At 34.0% G+C, this 16,605-nt stretch overlaps 2 protein-coding genes across 3 annotated transcripts; one reads left to right on the top strand and one right to left on the bottom strand.

Moving 5' to 3' along the window:
* On the top strand, positions 1-2,072 carry LOC122608204 (transcription factor SCREAM2-like). The gene is made up of 4 exons (XM_043781291.1): positions 1-555; positions 872-1,081; positions 1,521-1,691; positions 1,829-2,072. Exons 1-4 carry the CDS (start codon positions 64-66, stop codon positions 1,904-1,906), a joined length of 951 nt encoding a protein of 316 aa, XP_043637226.1. The 5' UTR covers positions 1-63; the 3' UTR covers positions 1,907-2,072.
* A 6,998-nt stretch (positions 2,073-9,070) lies between these two features.
* LOC122607855 (auxin response factor 2B-like) lies at positions 9,071-16,218 on the bottom strand. 2 transcript variants are annotated; one of them, XM_043780922.1, is made up of 15 exons: positions 15,258-16,218; positions 15,068-15,183; positions 14,831-14,926; positions 14,672-14,728; positions 14,442-14,597; positions 14,263-14,347; positions 13,753-13,843; positions 13,477-13,641; positions 12,946-13,065; positions 12,756-12,831; positions 12,504-12,675; positions 11,267-12,045; positions 10,614-10,804; positions 10,014-10,202; positions 9,071-9,508 (listed from the first exon to the last, which is right to left on the bottom strand). In XM_043780922.1, the coding sequence occupies exons 1-14, from the start codon at positions 15,418-15,420 to the stop codon at positions 10,034-10,036; spliced, it is 2,436 nt and encodes an 811-aa protein (XP_043636857.1). In that variant the 5' UTR covers positions 15,421-16,218; the 3' UTR covers positions 9,071-9,508; positions 10,014-10,033. The 2 variants fall into 2 exon arrangements, with proteins under 2 accessions (XP_043636857.1, XP_043636858.1); XM_043780923.1 differs by having other exon boundaries at positions 15,068-15,174.
* Positions 16,219-16,605: the final 387 nt, after the last annotated feature.

Here is a 16,605-nt window from a genome sequence, read left to right as displayed (position 1 = left end):
TTTCCACCACCAATTCAAAACATAAACTTCACCTATCCAAACATAAACAATAACAATCCAAACATGAACAACAACAATCCAAACATGAACAACAACAGTTACATAAATGATCTCAACAATGTTTATTTGTTGCAATCCATGCTTGAAGTTAATGAAAATAATAACATAAACAATTGGTATATGCCACACCAAAATTACCCAGAAAACAACCTTCCTTTATTTCCAAACTCATTAACAAATTTCCAAACTTTTGATTTGGATAGTCCGAATTTAACACTGGATTCTCCATTACCAACTACCCATTATGAGAATGATTTGGGGTTCCAAAGTCTTGGACCTTTGGGGATCAATTCAAGTGATCATACAAATAGTGATGGAAGTCTTGATAAATCTGCTCCGAGTTATGTCACTGGAGAGAGCTCCGGCGTGGGTAAAGGCAAAAAAAGAATGAGAAACGCGACTCCAGCCAAGAATTTGGCGTCCGAACAACGACGTAGAAAGAAGTTGAATGCTAGATTGATATCTCTTAGGACTATTGTGCCAAAAATTACCAAGGTGAGAGATATAAGATATAGATAATATATTTTTTTTTTAATCTTGTTTTTGCATGCATATAATTCTCGTGAATACAGGTTTGTCATTGTAACTTTTATATGTAACATTTTTTGTGCTTTTGAAGTTGTTTCAAAATATGTTTGATTTGATTTTGCTTTTTTATGAACTCACATGGATTATGATGTTATTAAATTCTTAAAAAGAAAAGCTTATATAATTCATCTGTTTCATTTCATAATAATCAGTAAATATTCTTCTGTTTCATTTATATAACTTTTATATATGTTTACTTGTATAATATAATTTTTGTTGATAGATGGACAGGGCTTCGATTCTTGCAGACGCAATCTGGTATTTGAAAGATCTCAAGCACAAAATTAATGAGCTTAGCCTTGAACTTGAGTCGATCCCTTCAAACTCTTTGGCGTCGCCTGCTACTACCGCCAAAGAGGTGTACCAACTCACCCAGACTGCCAATGCTGGAACTTCATCCATCGAAGGGATGGGTTTCCAAGAGCCTGCAAGGGTATGTTCCATTCTATGGGCTTAACACGTATGTTTCTATTTATAAGAGATGTATACTAGATGGATTGATACAAAACAAATGTGAATATGTTGTAAGTCTCCTTCCGTCCCAAATTAAATGTTAAAAGTGGTCGCAATGGTAACCACTGGTCTGCTGGTGGTGCACTCGACCATGAATCCACACCACTGTGTGGGACTGGTGGTGATTTGGTGGTCAAGTCTTCGTGGTTGTGGTCACGAGCAATTTGTGGCTTTTTTATTTACACTCTAATGGTATTTTTTTTAACTGTTTAAAGTGTAAAGCTAATTGTGGGTCTCAAAGTAATGGTTGAGACTAGCATGATACTTATTTCACATCGAAATACTTTCTTTGTAACTTTTTCGTTCTATATGCAAAAGCAGACACACGTGATTTATTTGTTTTCATGTGTTGAATGTAGATCGAAGTGAGGCAAAGAGAAGGAGGAGTGGTTAATATACACATGTTTTGCAATTGGAAACCGGGTTTGTTGTATTCAATTATACATGGTCTTGATAATCTTGGTCTAGACATCCAACAAGCGATTATCAGCTCTTTCAATGGTTTTGTACTAGATGTTTTTCGAGCTAAGGTACATATATGTAAATTTACAAGTTTATTTGACTAAACATTTGTAAATTGCTGACATATGAATTTATACGTTAGTTGTCATTGGTTTGGAGTTCTTGTTTGATTCAGTTTTTTTTTTTTTTTTTTTTTTTTTTGTAGAAATGCAATGAAAATTTGGACAATGATCAGATTAAAGCAGTGCTACTGGAATCCATAGAACCTCAAAATGTGATGTAGATCAATCGTGTGGCAGGAGCGTGTGGTGAAGAAAATTGGGGAGTTTTGCTGGTGCTAGTTTTAGGGTCGATATCAGAATTCAAACTATTTTGCTTTGATTTTGTTTGTGTTTTAGATTGTGTAGAATGATGATTAAATGGCCGAAATCTGATTACAACTTTTTTTCTATGAGTAATGATATATAGGGGTGAGTTATTTTGAGAATTCATAAAAAAAAAAAACGCGAGAACAAATCTAGACGACACATTCTCTCTCTTACTCTCTCTTTCAATTAAATAATAAAATTCACCCAAAATCATTCAAAATGTTTTATCTCACAAACAGTAAATCTTTAGACGAAACAAAAAACATGGGTAGTCTTAAAATTTCATCCTTTTTCATTAGAGATCCAATTCGATGTACTTTTGACGACTTCTTTAATTTTCGTTTTCTTTTTGTTACTTACACATGTGTAGGTTGAACAAAAACTATGATTCGGAACGGGCTTCGCCTTTAAGGATATTCATAAAACAAAGCTAGTGGGGGTGATAGGTCATTGAGGGTGATAGGTCATAGGGTGATAGGTCATTGAGGGTGATAGGTCATAGGGGGTGACCGGTGATGGGTGATCTACCTAACGGGATCCGTCCTTGGCCACCATGGCTCCGACATGGATTGACAGGCTCCACTCTTAACCTTCATTGTTGTGTACATAAGTTCATTTACTAATTTACATGTGAAAACAATGATTTTACACATGTGTAGGTACACAAGTACAAAGAGGGGAAAAAACGAAAATTAAAAAGTCATCAAAAGTATATCGAATTGGATCTCTAATGAAAGATGACGAAATTTTAAGACTACCCATGCTTTTTGTTTCGTCTAACGATTTACGGTTTGTGAGATAAAACATTTTGAATGATTTTGGTGAATTTTACTATTTAATTGAAGAGAGAGAAAGAGAGAAAAAATATGTAGTCTAGAATGGTTATTGGGTTCTTTTTTATTTGTGGGTTCTTAAATAACCCTTCCTCATGATATATATGCCTAAAACATATACCTAAAAACATGCCAAAACATTCAATGGATGACACTTATTCTCTTTATTAATCTTCACCTTTAATCATGTCATATGTTAACATTAAATTTTTAGACAAATTTTTAGGCTTATTATTTAGACATATCAAACATTTTCCTTTTTTAATATATAAAAATGAATGTTTTGTTTTTATTTAAATTTGTAAGATCTGATTCAAGTGGAAAAAGGTAAAGAGCTAACAATGGGAAGTCTATAGAAGAGGTGAAAGGTAGGGGGTAAGGTAATGGGTTAGAGGAACAAAAAAAGGTGGTGGTGAAAATGTGATGTGATAGGAAAAAAAGTAGGTAAAAAGAATGAAGAGTTAAGGATGATCTAAATATATAACAGATTTGATTGAGTAGTCAGTAACTAAGCTCATATGCCACCAGTAAATATTCAACCTTCGTCACAACCGGCAGTGAAATGTATTTATCGATAACGTTTGTTTAGGGTAAACCAATCCTTACTCACACCAAGCTGGTGATTGTATATTTGTATATTACTTGAACTATGCCATACTAACTATAGAGCATTGAGTTGAGATGGGCAGGCAGTTTTATTCGGTTTAGTAGAGAACTTAAAATCAATATAGTAGTGGATATGGCACTAAACGATAGATATACACAGTTATTGATATGTCGTATTTTATATCCATTTCTCACGGTTTATATAGTTAAGTTAGCATGTTTAATGAGTCGTTTCTTATACATTTGTTGCGTTTAAGGTATTTGTTAGTGTTTCAGGTTAGTAGCAGATACTTGAGCGTATTTCTGAAGAAAACGACATTCTTGGAGTGAAATAAGTGCTTACGGATGATTTCCGGGTCGTTTGGATAAAGTTTGGTGAAAGTCAACAAAAGTCAAATCTGGAATCAAGTAAGCTGCGCAGCAGCTGTAAAACAGAAGGCTTAAGCTGCGCAGCAGCTCATCCAGTGGTGTCCCAGACGAAGTCAATAAAAGTCAAAAAGTCAACAGCAGTCAATGAGGGGCTGCGCCGCAGCTTAAGGACGAATCTGCATAAAGTTTTTGGAAACATATAAATAGCTTGTTTTTCATTCCAAAACCCTATCATATACTTTCCAGCCGTTTTGAAGACCTTTTGAGGAGACTTTTGATCAGATTTATCATTCTTGAAGATCGATATTACGATTGGATTATTCTCGTTATTTCCGTTCAATTCTTTGTATTCGGTAACGATGAATTCTTTCTATTTGATTTGTTATTCGTATTTTAATATGAGTGACTAATCGCCTTTTCATCCATCTTGATGGAGTGAGACATTATGTAGGGATTGCACAATATTTATTAATTCAAGTGATTTGATTTAACATTTTGTCGTGAACTTAATCTATTAATTCTTTGTTATTCAATTATTGATTGCGGATAATTTGTGCTCATTGCTTAGTGACGACTAGGATTTGGGTATAAGTTATTTTGATTGCTTAGTTAGAAGCAATTGGTTCTATGACGGGTACGGTAGAGGGTAATCAGTATTTGATAAGAATTAACGGGTTGACGGTTGGGTACAATCGATAGGCAAAAATTGTTATCTGAAATGACCAAAACAATTGTTTAACTAGGGAAGTTATAAAAAGGCGTCTCGGGGTACCGGTCTTAATAATGAAACTAGTTTGTGCAAGAGAGTAGAATAAGTTGTTAACTTGACGGGTACGGGATTGACGATTAATTTGAGTCTCGGTCATTTAATCACTAAATTGAATTTGAACTTCATCAAATGTGCAATCCTAACATTCTGTTGAGCGAAATCAAGATGGGTGACTTTTAAATTATTGTTTTCAACAACAAACTTCTCTTTCGATTAATCCTTTGGGATTACTAACTTTTCAAACTAATTGCTCGCAACGTGGTAACTCGGCCACAAAACCCCCATTTTTACTTGAATCATTTAACGTTTTACAAATGCTTGTTTAAGTCCTTGCGAACGATCTCGGCTTACCAGTTTTAACTATACTGCATGCGATCAGGTACACTGCCTGTGAGTGTGTAGTAGTCAGTATTTTCGGTAAATCGTGTTTATAAATTTAAAGCTAGATTTCGCACATCAGTTACTTATGAACTTATTATGGGATTGATCATTGGAAGACCAACAGAAAAAAATCAAAAACCCTAATCATCAAAGACAGCAATATATATATATTTTAAAAATAACAAAACACGTATTCCAAAACCCTAAAACAATATAATATAAGAAACCATTAAAATAAGTAGTATACACACAAACTAATTGGTACAAAAAATATAAAATATTATAATGAAAACCTAAATTTTCAGTACATATAATGAAGTTTCTAACAGACCAGATTCATCATTAAAGTAAACAAGAAAGTAAACAATAAAAACCTGATCCTCAAGAGCCATTTAAATGCCTTTATCACACATACAATATGGAAGAACTACCACCGAGATAAAACCCGATCGAAATAAATGAAATAAAAGATGAGAGAAAGTTAGGTGAGGAATAATGGAACGTTCACTGTTATGACTGTTTAATTTTTTACTTTTTATTATTAAAACATGGACTAACCTAATTATTTGGGTTGGACTAATATTTTTTACTAAACCTTCTTTTTTTGGCCCACCAGATTTCTTTTAAAAAATACCTTTATTATAAATACTCCTATCATGTTTTCTGTATAAAACTTTTAAAACTATAGGGGTTAACTTTATAAAGTTTTTTTTTACTTTAAACTTTCTCATCAGTTTCAAAGTTTAAGGGTTAATTCTCGACTTTAAGAATTCTTTAATTCATTTTTTATTACTATACCGTTTAACCTAATCTGCTTAATCACTTCACACTAAATAAAATAACATCCGCCCACCAAATAAAAAACCACACGTCTTTTACATCAAACAGAATTCTATCCCTGGATTTTGATATTGTGGATTAAGCACTATGGTTGGAAAGGTTAGTTTATTTTATCTTTTGTTTCTTTTACTTTTAGTTTCTTAATTTTCTATGTTGATTAAGGTTTACTTTGATCCAAAATATTTATGTTGGATATATTTGTTTGGGACCACTTCACTTTTAGAGTTACAGATAATGTTCGTAGTAAATTATCTTTTAGGGGACAGGGAAACATGTATGTTTTTCTTTTTTTTTTTGTTGCCTTTTTACTAAATAATGTATGTTTTTGTTTATTTAATTATTATTATTAGGTTTTGGAAATGTTCATCTTATTTTATTTTTTTTTGGTTTATTTGATTTGAATAAATAGTTGGAGTTTGAATTCCAATTTCCTGTCAATTGTGGAAACTAAAGAGTTTGTCAACCACCTGGTTAGTGTTTTCTATTACTATATACTTTTAATATACTCCTAATTATTTAATTAGGATATATGTATGATTTCATTGAAAATACTATATTTTATAATTCTTTTTAGGTCATACCAAACATTGTTGCGAATGTGTTGCCAAAACAAGGGCTTTTTTTATGAAATTGATTGACATTAGAGGGAAAAAACATAAAGTTAATGTTGCCCGTTTGAAAGATGGTAGTTGTGTTCTATCTGGTGATGGATGGATCAAGTATGTGAACTCTGATCCATATCAACAGTTTGGTACTTTGTGCTTTACTTTCAAAGAGTAATATACCTTTGGTGTTCAAGTTTACTGTACTGGTGGTTTGGAGTATACTAGAATGATGCAACCGAGTGATTCAGCAGTTAAAAGTCAATTAATTGTTGCCAGTAATCATATTTCTCAGAAAGTGGTACGCAATTGTGCAAAAATCAATTCTTTAATTTTGTTTAAATATATTTTTTTACTAATACAGTTTTCGAAGGTTTACATTATTGTTGTTTCTTTATAGGTGCTTTCTGCATTCTTTTTGTCTACTTTGAACAAAAATATGGATCATGGCTAGCAACATACTGCAGTTGTGTTTGGTAGGAAACAGAATGCAAAAGTAAGTGTTAGTTATCGCTACTATCAATTGGATGGTCGTCATGGCAAGATGGCTTGTGGTTTTGAGGGAGTACGATGGAAGAATTTCTGTTCCATCAATAATATTTGTCCAGGTAACATTCTTAAGTTCAGCAAGAATTTGGATTTCACTTTCAAGGTTGAAGTATTTCAATCTGATGGAAGTTTTAAAGGCGTTCATAGTGATGGTAACAGTCTTTACAATGTTACCTATGTTATCCAACTTTCAAAACATATCTTTTATTAACACTATTGCATATTCATTTGTGTATCATGTAGTGATTAATCATGCCAAGGAGATGAAGTTTTGTTCATCTTCTTCCGATGATGAGCAGATTCTTGAAACCAAATATCACAAATGTAGGTATCCTCACGCTGCACATTCAACTGATGCCTCACACTGCTTTCAGACTATTCGCCGTCGTAATATTCAAATGAATCAATTGGTAAGATTTTTGTTGTTTTCTGAATCATTATATAATTTTATTGTTTAATTCATTGTATTTGAAACATACTGAACAGCTTTTGAAAGTACAAATGTTACACTTTACATATTACGTATTAACATTACTTTTCATTTCATGTAGAGTTTGCCAAATACTTTTGTTCGTAAGCACAAGTTGTTCAACTACGATACAAGTGTCCTTCATTTTGATGAAATGGTCTTCCCATTTCATTTAACTGGAGATGTTACTGAGTTGCTTATGATCATGGATTGGACCTATTTCATGATGCGGACTGGAATAGAGGAAGATGACACCTTGAGGTTTCAATACCACCCTCATGGCAATTTGGAAATTCAAACACTTCGTCTTCATGTTTGTTAATTATGTCAACGTCACGGAAGTTATTGTGACTTTATGTTTGGACAATTAGTATTATATCCGTTTAAAAATATGACAACTTAGTAAGTATGAATGTTGGTTTTGAATATTCTTTTGCAATAACACACTTATATGTATGAAATATAATATTAGTGTTTGTTTGCTTTTCTTTTAGTCTTTATTAAAATTTTATATATATATGAAATCTAGGCTAACGGAATTCTGATAATTGGGCTACTAATAATGTTTTAACCTGTTTAAATTGACACCAATCAGTGAATAATAGTAAATTCACTTTTCAGTTTGTACATGAGTACATATATAACATTACATATCTGTTCATATAGCAAATAAGATGTATATTTTTCCATAACAATACAACCTTTTACAATGTCATTTTTTATGTCATTGCATGATCAAATATCTATGTTTAACAAATAAAAAAAATGAAACTCGGTTATTTCAATGTGAAGGAGGGACTATCATTTATTTTTTTTTATTTCACCCGTGTTTTACACGGGATTTAAATCTAGTACTAACTATAGAACATTGAGTTGAGATGGGCAGGCAGTTTTATTCGGTTTAGTAGAGAACTAAAAATCAATATAGTAGTGGATATGGCACTAAACGATAGATATACACAGTTATGAACTTATTATGGGATTAATCACTGGAAGACCAACGTACTTTACTTCTTGTACATGGTTTCCCATCAAACCAGAAAATTAAGCTGTATAACCAACATACTTTTCAAATTTGTACATGGTTGACCAAAACTTTACCCGTTGATCGGTGATAGCCGGTTAAATGTATTTTCTTTTAAGGATTAATGAAGACCAACGTACTTTACTTCTTGTACATAGTTGTCTATCAAACCAGACCAACAAACTTTCAATAAAGTACGTCGGTCTTCCAGTAATTAATCCCACTTGCCACACTTGCCCGTATAACAATGAAACTTAATCCGTTCTACATTTCAACATGTATAAGACAATAGAAACCATTCTCTAATAATGTCCGTCTTGTTGATGTTAATAAAGAGTATCATTGCGTCCATAAAAGGCATGTACGATAAATAAAGCACCAAACTTCCAATTGAAAAATGTCTAAAAACATAATTATGCTTTCGTTTTCCAACTTATACATGTTGAAATATAGAACGGATTAAATTTCATTGTTATACTTTTCGATGATAATCATGATCAATTTATTGAACATGTTATGTGTTTTTTTAGATGCTGGTCAGAAAAAGGCGATTAATAAACTTTCATTATCACAGTTTAAAAAAATATAAACTTTCATTACTACATGATCACCTTAAAAATTACACTACCACTAGATAGATTCCCCAACCACATAAAGGAGTGATTTATAAAGATAAAAAGCCACATAAAGACGATCTCCATTAAAGGTTCAATAACTTTCTCCTCGCATAAAAAGAAACTGGGACAACTATAGCTAGCAAAAGACATTTGTACATAATAATGCCATACTCCATACTCCCAATATCACCCTATATACAACCCATACTTATATATATTCATTCTATAATAAGGATAATAACAACGTTAAGGAGCCCCATGCCGCAATATAACAGCTCCAACTGTCCAAAATTCAAAACATGATATCATCGAAGACTTACCTCCACTCCAAAGACACTAATGATCAATGGGAAGTAGAAGCCATCTTGACGCAACTTAAATATAATTATTTCAACTCCTCTCGACTGCCATTAGCTATATATATTTATCATACTCCCTATCCACCTATAAACATATACCTGTAAAAATCAAAGTCTTGCATTAACTTTCTAGCTTCTTCACAGCTAGTAGTGAAGCAGATTGATTGCATACAAAGTTAACCAGCTTTGGTCCATTCTATACCAAGTATACTAGTACAGGGGTAAGTAGGTAACTGCATATAAAGATAAACTTTGGTTCATCTCTATATGATTTATAGGGTTAACTGCATATAAAGTTAACCAACTATATTCATTATCTATTTCAGGTACCATCTTTTTGCCGATAAAAAGCTATAAACTTAAGAGAATTTAAGTAAACCTTTCAAATTTTCGAAAAATATTCAGAGAAAACCATGTTTGACTTTTTCTTGAGTAGCCTAGAGCCCTAGATGGGCCATTTACCTATATCACCTACTGTCAAATATAATCTTAAATCTGAAGTTGGAGGTTATTTATGATGCAACCAACATATATGAAATGACCTTAACGTGTATACTATAAAGTGCATATGATATGATAATATAACAGAAGTTGAGTGAGTTACCTAGACATAGTAATAAAAACCTATGCGTGCTCGGGACTAGAAGATGCTGGAAGAGTTCCTATCTCCCTGCCATCTACCCCTGCAACAGATGAATTCTCCTCTCCCCTTGAATTTAGAGTCCCAAGATTCATTCTTTGAACCTCCTCTTTGGTATAAATAAAGATCTTACGAACCATGCCACAAAATTCCCTGATACATAAGAATAAGATACAAGGAAAGCAGACGGGTAAGAATATGGCAACATTATCTGGATATATTGAAAGTAAGAAGTAAGAACCTTAAACAGCAAATGCTAGTGATAAATAACACAAGATAAATTCAACCTATTTACTAATATATGGGTTGTTACAAATAATGTTTTGCCTTTAATAAGGTCAAATCAATTGAATGAATCTGAAGTCAGCCAAAGTGTATTTTTAACAAATAAAGCCTCTTATTATATCCAAGTTTGATATCATCTTTTTGTAATCATATCGGCCATATACCCCATCCCCACTTACCCAATCTGACCAATACTAGAAGATATCCATTTGACCTGTTACAAACCCATCTATTTTGTTACCCTATATGAACACAATAACTTGCGATATAGGTTCTTACTGCCATGGATCATCTCCGACAAGCATCATGTCACCCTCGTCATCGGTGTATACAACCAGCCAAGTCTTACTTCGGCTTTTCAGCTCTCCATTGAATTCAAACAACTCATCCAGTTCAGCAATCAATTCATCATAGTTGTTGAACTTAGCAAGATCCAGGGACCTACCAAGCGCAATCCCCTGCTTATGAACCTGAAATGAATAGCAATATGCAAGTCAAAACACATAGGCGCATAGAATAGAAATATACTATACAACTAGAAGTGGCGATTTCTGCCCATTTACTTCAAAATGGGTCAATTTGGCTTACGATTTACCTCTAATATATTAAACCAGTCGAAAGTCTCCCCGAGTGTATTTTTAATGCTTACAAGCATCATCAAGACGTATAATGAAATAATATTACTGGAACCCTACTTGACACAGAACTTATATATATATATATATATATGGAGGAAGAGTATTCCGGGTCAACCCTACCGGTTTATTTCGACTCATAAAAGGTATCCCCTTATACTAAAACCCTGTTTATAGAATTATCAGTAGAGGAAAACACTTTGAGTTGATATAACTTATAAGAGCACAAGAAGGCTGTTAAGCAAGGTCTCAAAGGATTACTCAACCTGCCCTTTTTCCAAAATTCATGACTAATACCTTTGTACAACTCCTTGTTGAAACTCCCTGTACTTTTGGTTGTGGCTGGGAACTTTGATATTGCTTCTCTAGTTCTTTACCAGATTGTGGATTACCCATAACTTTCAGACTCTTCGAAAATTCAGACCTTTGATCAGATTCGAAGGTCGGGTAATGTTGTAGTTGTAAGCCTTGATGTGCATTGCCTGTTACATCCGGTGCAACCTTGTTACCAGCAAGGGGTACACCAAAAATTTTGCAATTCCCATCCTCGGGCTTCCTAACCTCATTTTGTTGAACTAAAGGTAATTTCGGTATATGTACATATGAAGGAAGTGGTGGAGGCATCAGCCACTTTCTATGTTCCTGCTCATTACCCCTTCGGTTATTATGAACAGGATACTCGCCAAAAGCACTGGTATGAGCACATTTTGTGGGTGAGCTCATTAGGTTGAGAGACAAATTGGAGGGCATTGTAGACCACACGTTTGACTGTACACTAAATTTTCCCTCAGTTTGACCCGCAGAGGATCCAAAACTTGATATTAGGTCTGTGAAAGAGGTATCAACGGGCCTTTCAAAGGGTAAAATTTTCTCCATTCTGTATCGTTGGGACATAGAACCATGGTCTGTTTTGTTATCGTCTATTACTGAAGATGCCCACTGAAGAGGTATACCACACGTGTCTGACTCATTATTCTCTGCAAAAGGGATTCTTGAGGTTGATAATTCTTGTCCTTGCACGACCCTTGAAAATGCACTTGCAGGTGAAGGGTCTGCTGCAACAACCCTTGATGAACCTATATTCATGTTATCTTGTTAAAGAACAAATTTCATGAAAAAAGATAGACCAGGGCTAGGTTTAGTTAGTTTGACCATCTACTTGTATATTTGTGAATTTGTGTTTTATGCTTTATCTGTTTCTGATCAAACAAACTAAATAAAAAAAGGATTAGCTATAGTGAAACAGATCCAATCAGTCAAATGTCAAAAAGTTTCCCATAGTGCATTTTAAATGCATCAAATTCCCCTATATCGTTTGTATTCAAAATATCAGATTATTATTCACATGAACAAAAAAAGATGTTTCATGTTTAACAGTAGTTATGTAATAAATAAATAATAAAATAGCTTCCAAATTAGGTCTAAAAGTATTTAGGGTCCAACCTGACTCAGCTAGTACCAAAAATACCCATTTGACCTGAACCCGTTAGCCAAACTGTTCATCTGATATTTACACTGCTAAGGAAGTAGATACCTTCTCTTGTTAGAACAGAAGAATCGGGGGACGAAGGTAACATGCTTGACCGGGGCCTTTTTTGTTTATGCACTGGAAGTGGATTTATTGCGGGTAGGGAGAGAGCGGGCTCCACTTTCCAAGGTGAAACTCTTTCTGGGCGAGGAATACTTGATGTTTCATCCCATCGTACCTATAAAAAGATGGAGATTGTAAGATTGCATGGCGTACTGCAGGAAGTATATATATGATTTGCATGACTCATAATAGTACCTTCAGGCATCTCCATTTAGACTCAGGCCACCTTTTAGGATCAGACTCTTCTATCCCAACTATGGTTCCAGTAAATCTACAGGATTATACAAATTTTAATGCCACAATTTGGGCACAAGAAAAAAGAATAACAGATATGGAAAAAACTTGGCTTCCACAGCCAACAGTAAAACAAAAACACTAGCTATACCTTTGCTCTGGAGCTTCTTCACCTTCAAACCTCATTTTGAATCTCATCCCTATGGAATAGTTGTTTTTGAGAGACTCCATGTACTGATCATACGGAACAATGAACTCTGCAGGACTAGTCCTATACAATAAATATTGTAAGAAGATTAGAAATTGAGCAGGTCAATCATGACTCTGAGTAACCAACAAATGCACTTAAGAAAGATAATATTCACCCCCAAAGATTCTAATAAAATTACATACTAGTTATCCATAAAAAACACATTAAGAGAATATAGAACATCATGGGTTTGCAGAGGTGGCAAGATGGGTGGTCTGGATAACAGGTCAAAACAGGTTTGGGTAACAGTGTAACACATATCAACTCGACCTGTTAGGGGGGAAAAAAACCAAATCAACTCATTTTTAAGTAAATGGATCGAATTTTCCACATAAGGGGCTTTGACAAGAGCATCAGAAATTAGCGCAGACAGAACTTTGTATGATCAACAAAGTCAATGTTCCATTAAATTCCACAGCTTTAATTACATACCTAGGCTTGTAATAGACTGTAAATATGGTTCCTGTCTGGATGGCATGCCATGCAGTCGCAAGCACTCCAAGATGCATGCTATGGCTGGATATGACAGAAGACGGCACATTTGCTTGCTGTCTCATTGCGCGTCTCACCCCCACACGAAGCTCTCCATTTTCACCTCTATATTTCCCATTTACTTGTCAGGTACAAGAGAGTAATCGAGTATATAACAAAAATATATTAAAACGGAAAACGAAAAGTATATGATCATACACTGAGATCTCTAGTTACCTTAGAAAAATAAAAGCATCACCAGCAACGAGCCTTTTGGAACTAACAAAGACACTCCAACCACTTTGAAGCAAATGCCTGCGTGGTTGACCTGGTGTTGATAAACTATTAGTAAAGCGAATTGAATAAGATAGAAGCATACTTTGCCAGATAACAAAACAAGTTGCACATTCAAACTCATAACAGATATTTCCAAACAAAAGACATAGTAAAATGAATGGGTTTTTAAATTTAAGGAAATTTTAGGCTTTGGCAAACAAACTTTATATAAAGAAACATTTAACTATAAAACCGAGTAAATGAACTCTGACTACCGAATAAAGGTTTCCCTTTTTCATTCTTTGCACAGCAACCGGCATTGGTATGACTTTCTAACATTCTTTGATCATGCAGTAACTCCTTTGTTCAATTTAACATTGTTATAAACATGATAAATACAGTCGCACACTTGCACAAAAAAAGTCTACATAAAGTTGATCATTAAAAAGTGAACGTCTATATGACAATTACCGCGAAATATGTGCCTGAAACGCCATTCATTTCCATGCAGATCCTTGGCTATTAACTCTTGCGTAGGAGGTTGCCTTGACATGTCCTGAACACCCAGATGACAACTATATGCCTAAGTAACAAAACTCCAGCAACATAATCTGATCGACTTTTAGATCTTTACAAGGTAAGCTACTAACCAGTGGAGGAAGACATTCATCAGCATGGCGCCTCAGAACAGAAAATCCACCATGAGTACTCGTATCAGAAGCAGTCAACGTCTTGCAAAATGAATGCACGTGGAACCGAGATGCGGCTGGCGGTGCTGGCTCCTTCTTTACCGCATTTTCATCTTGCTGTCATTAAAAAAAAACATCTGTAAATAGGCTATCAATGACAACAACAGATATTCAAGCAAGGGCAAACTCACATCAGGTTCCGGCATCAAAGTAATTTGAGCAAAGACCTCATCTGTCTCTAGTTCAGCCTACAAACCCAACACCATAAAAACCATTTGACAATCCATATCATCCCCAAGTAAAATCCTCTAAAACAAACATGAAAATCCAGTGATCATTAATAAATTTACCTTCAACTGCACATTCATAACACGGCAAAGAATCTTTGATGGAAGGTTATAAATCGGCATCTGCTGTTCTGCTACTTGATTAGTCGATGCCTCGACCTATAAACAAAAAACCAATCCACAACCACTCCTTCAAATCACCGACAGAGTAATAAACAGCTCATCAACATTAAGTATGTACACAAACTATTAAGAAAATGCCTACAATCCTACATACATATATTAAGCACAAATCTAAACCTGTTCAATGTGTCCTTGTGGAAAGTAAAACACTAGCTCGTTTTCCTGGGGAACCGTAACAAGCGGACCAGCACACGCTCGCCATAGTTCCTTGTAAAGCGCGCTATCTGCATCACCTTCACACGACACAATATAATAAATTTAACATAAAACCACAATAAAATCTCGATAGGAAGATCCACGGAAGTACCTTTTCCGGCACCGGAAATAGCCGAAGCAGCTATAGAATCACCAACAGTGTCGTTTTTATCGCTAAAATTAGACAACGAAAACACATCTAAATCTCCTACTCTCATATTACTACTAGTATTATTATTATTATTACTTTTGCTTGAAACTTCTGAAGATGTCATTTCACTAAAATAATCAAACTCTCATCACAGATCTCTATATCAATAGCTGTAATCACATATTTCCGGCCAAAAACGCTAAAGTTCAACCTTCAATCACTAAAAACCTTCAATTCAACATCAAATACTTTCCAAAACTACCAGTTCTCACAAAAACCCTAAAATTCACCACAGATCAGCTCAAAAGAAGCATCAAATGAACATAACTAACATCGAATACTTCCGAAACTATTAATTCACCACAAAACCCTAAAACTCACCACAGATCAATAAAATTTCAGTATAAAATTCATCAAATTGCTTCAGATACCCTAAAAATCACCACAGATCAACTCAATTTCACTCAAAATTAACATCAAATAGCTTCATAAACTATCAATTCACCACAAAACCCTAAAAACTACAGCAGATCAGCTTAATTTCAGTAAAAACTGCATCAAATAGCTTCCGAAACGTTCCGAGACACTAAATTCACCACAAAACCCTAGAATTCAAACCTTTAACCACAATTTCACTTCAAATTAACATCAAAACAGCTTCAAATACTAATAATTCTTATAAAATTAACATAAATAGATTCCGAAATACTTAATTAACCATAAAAACCTTAAAAGTGACCTTAATTTCCGTCCGTACACCTTTAGAATCACATCAAGTAGCTTCCTGAATCATAAATTCAGCCTTCAGACATCAAATTCAGTTCAAATTTACATGAAATTTGCAATTCTGAAACACTTTCTCTCTCTAGAATTATGATAATGCTCAGAGAAAAAGAAGAAGATAATTGGTTGGAGGTCAATACTGTGTGTGTGTGTGTTTTTTTTTCAGTAGTTTCAACAGGTTGTGGTCCAAAGGTCTAACAACCACCACCACAATTAGTGTGTGAGTAATAAGTGACCGGCTATTTCCGGTTACCACTATTTTTGGATTTTTAGATGTTTCTTTCCTATCAAAACGTATTAAAGAGCCGTAAACGGGTATTTAGTTTAAAAAAGTAAACGGATTATTTATAAAAAAAAAAATTGATAAATAGACTTAAAAATCAACCTAAAACTTTGACATGTGTATCCCACTAAATATTTTTTCTAATCTTATTATTGAATCTTCCAAGTGTCACCATCTTAATATCAGATTGATTTTTAAGCGCACCAATTATATTGATTTATCATTATTATTTTAAAAACATTC

This window comes from Erigeron canadensis, chromosome 7, assembly GCF_010389155.1.
Source record: "Erigeron canadensis isolate Cc75 chromosome 7, C_canadensis_v1, whole genome shotgun sequence".
Taxonomy (NCBI): domain Eukaryota; kingdom Viridiplantae; phylum Streptophyta; class Magnoliopsida; order Asterales; family Asteraceae; genus Erigeron; species Erigeron canadensis.
Note: the sequence above shows the minus strand (reverse complement) of the source record. Positions and strands in the feature narration are given on the sequence as shown.

Bases quoted from the DNA above. Each gene is read 5' to 3' on its own strand.
- LOC122608204 (XM_043781291.1), top strand. From the start codon at position 64: ATGAACAACAACAATCCAAACATGAACAACAACAGTTACATAAATGAT. The intron at 556-871 runs GTGAGAGATATA...TTTTGTTGATAG, and splicing joins TTGTGCCAAAAATTACCAAG to ATGGACAGGGCTTCGATTCT. The intron at 1,692-1,828 runs GTACATATATGT...TTTTTTTTGTAG, and splicing joins TAGATGTTTTTCGAGCTAAG to AAATGCAATGAAAATTTGGA.
- LOC122607855 (XM_043780922.1), bottom strand. From the start codon at position 15,420: ATGACATCTTCAGAAGTTTCAAGCAAAAGTAATAATAATAATAATACT. The intron at 12,832-12,945 runs GTATAGCTAGTG...ATAATCCTGTAG, and splicing joins GAAGAAGCTCCAGAGCAAAG to ATTTACTGGAACCATAGTTG. The intron at 10,805-11,266 runs GTATTAGTCATG...TATTCATTTCAG, and splicing joins CAACAAGGAGTTGTACAAAG to GTTCATAAGCAGGGGATTGC.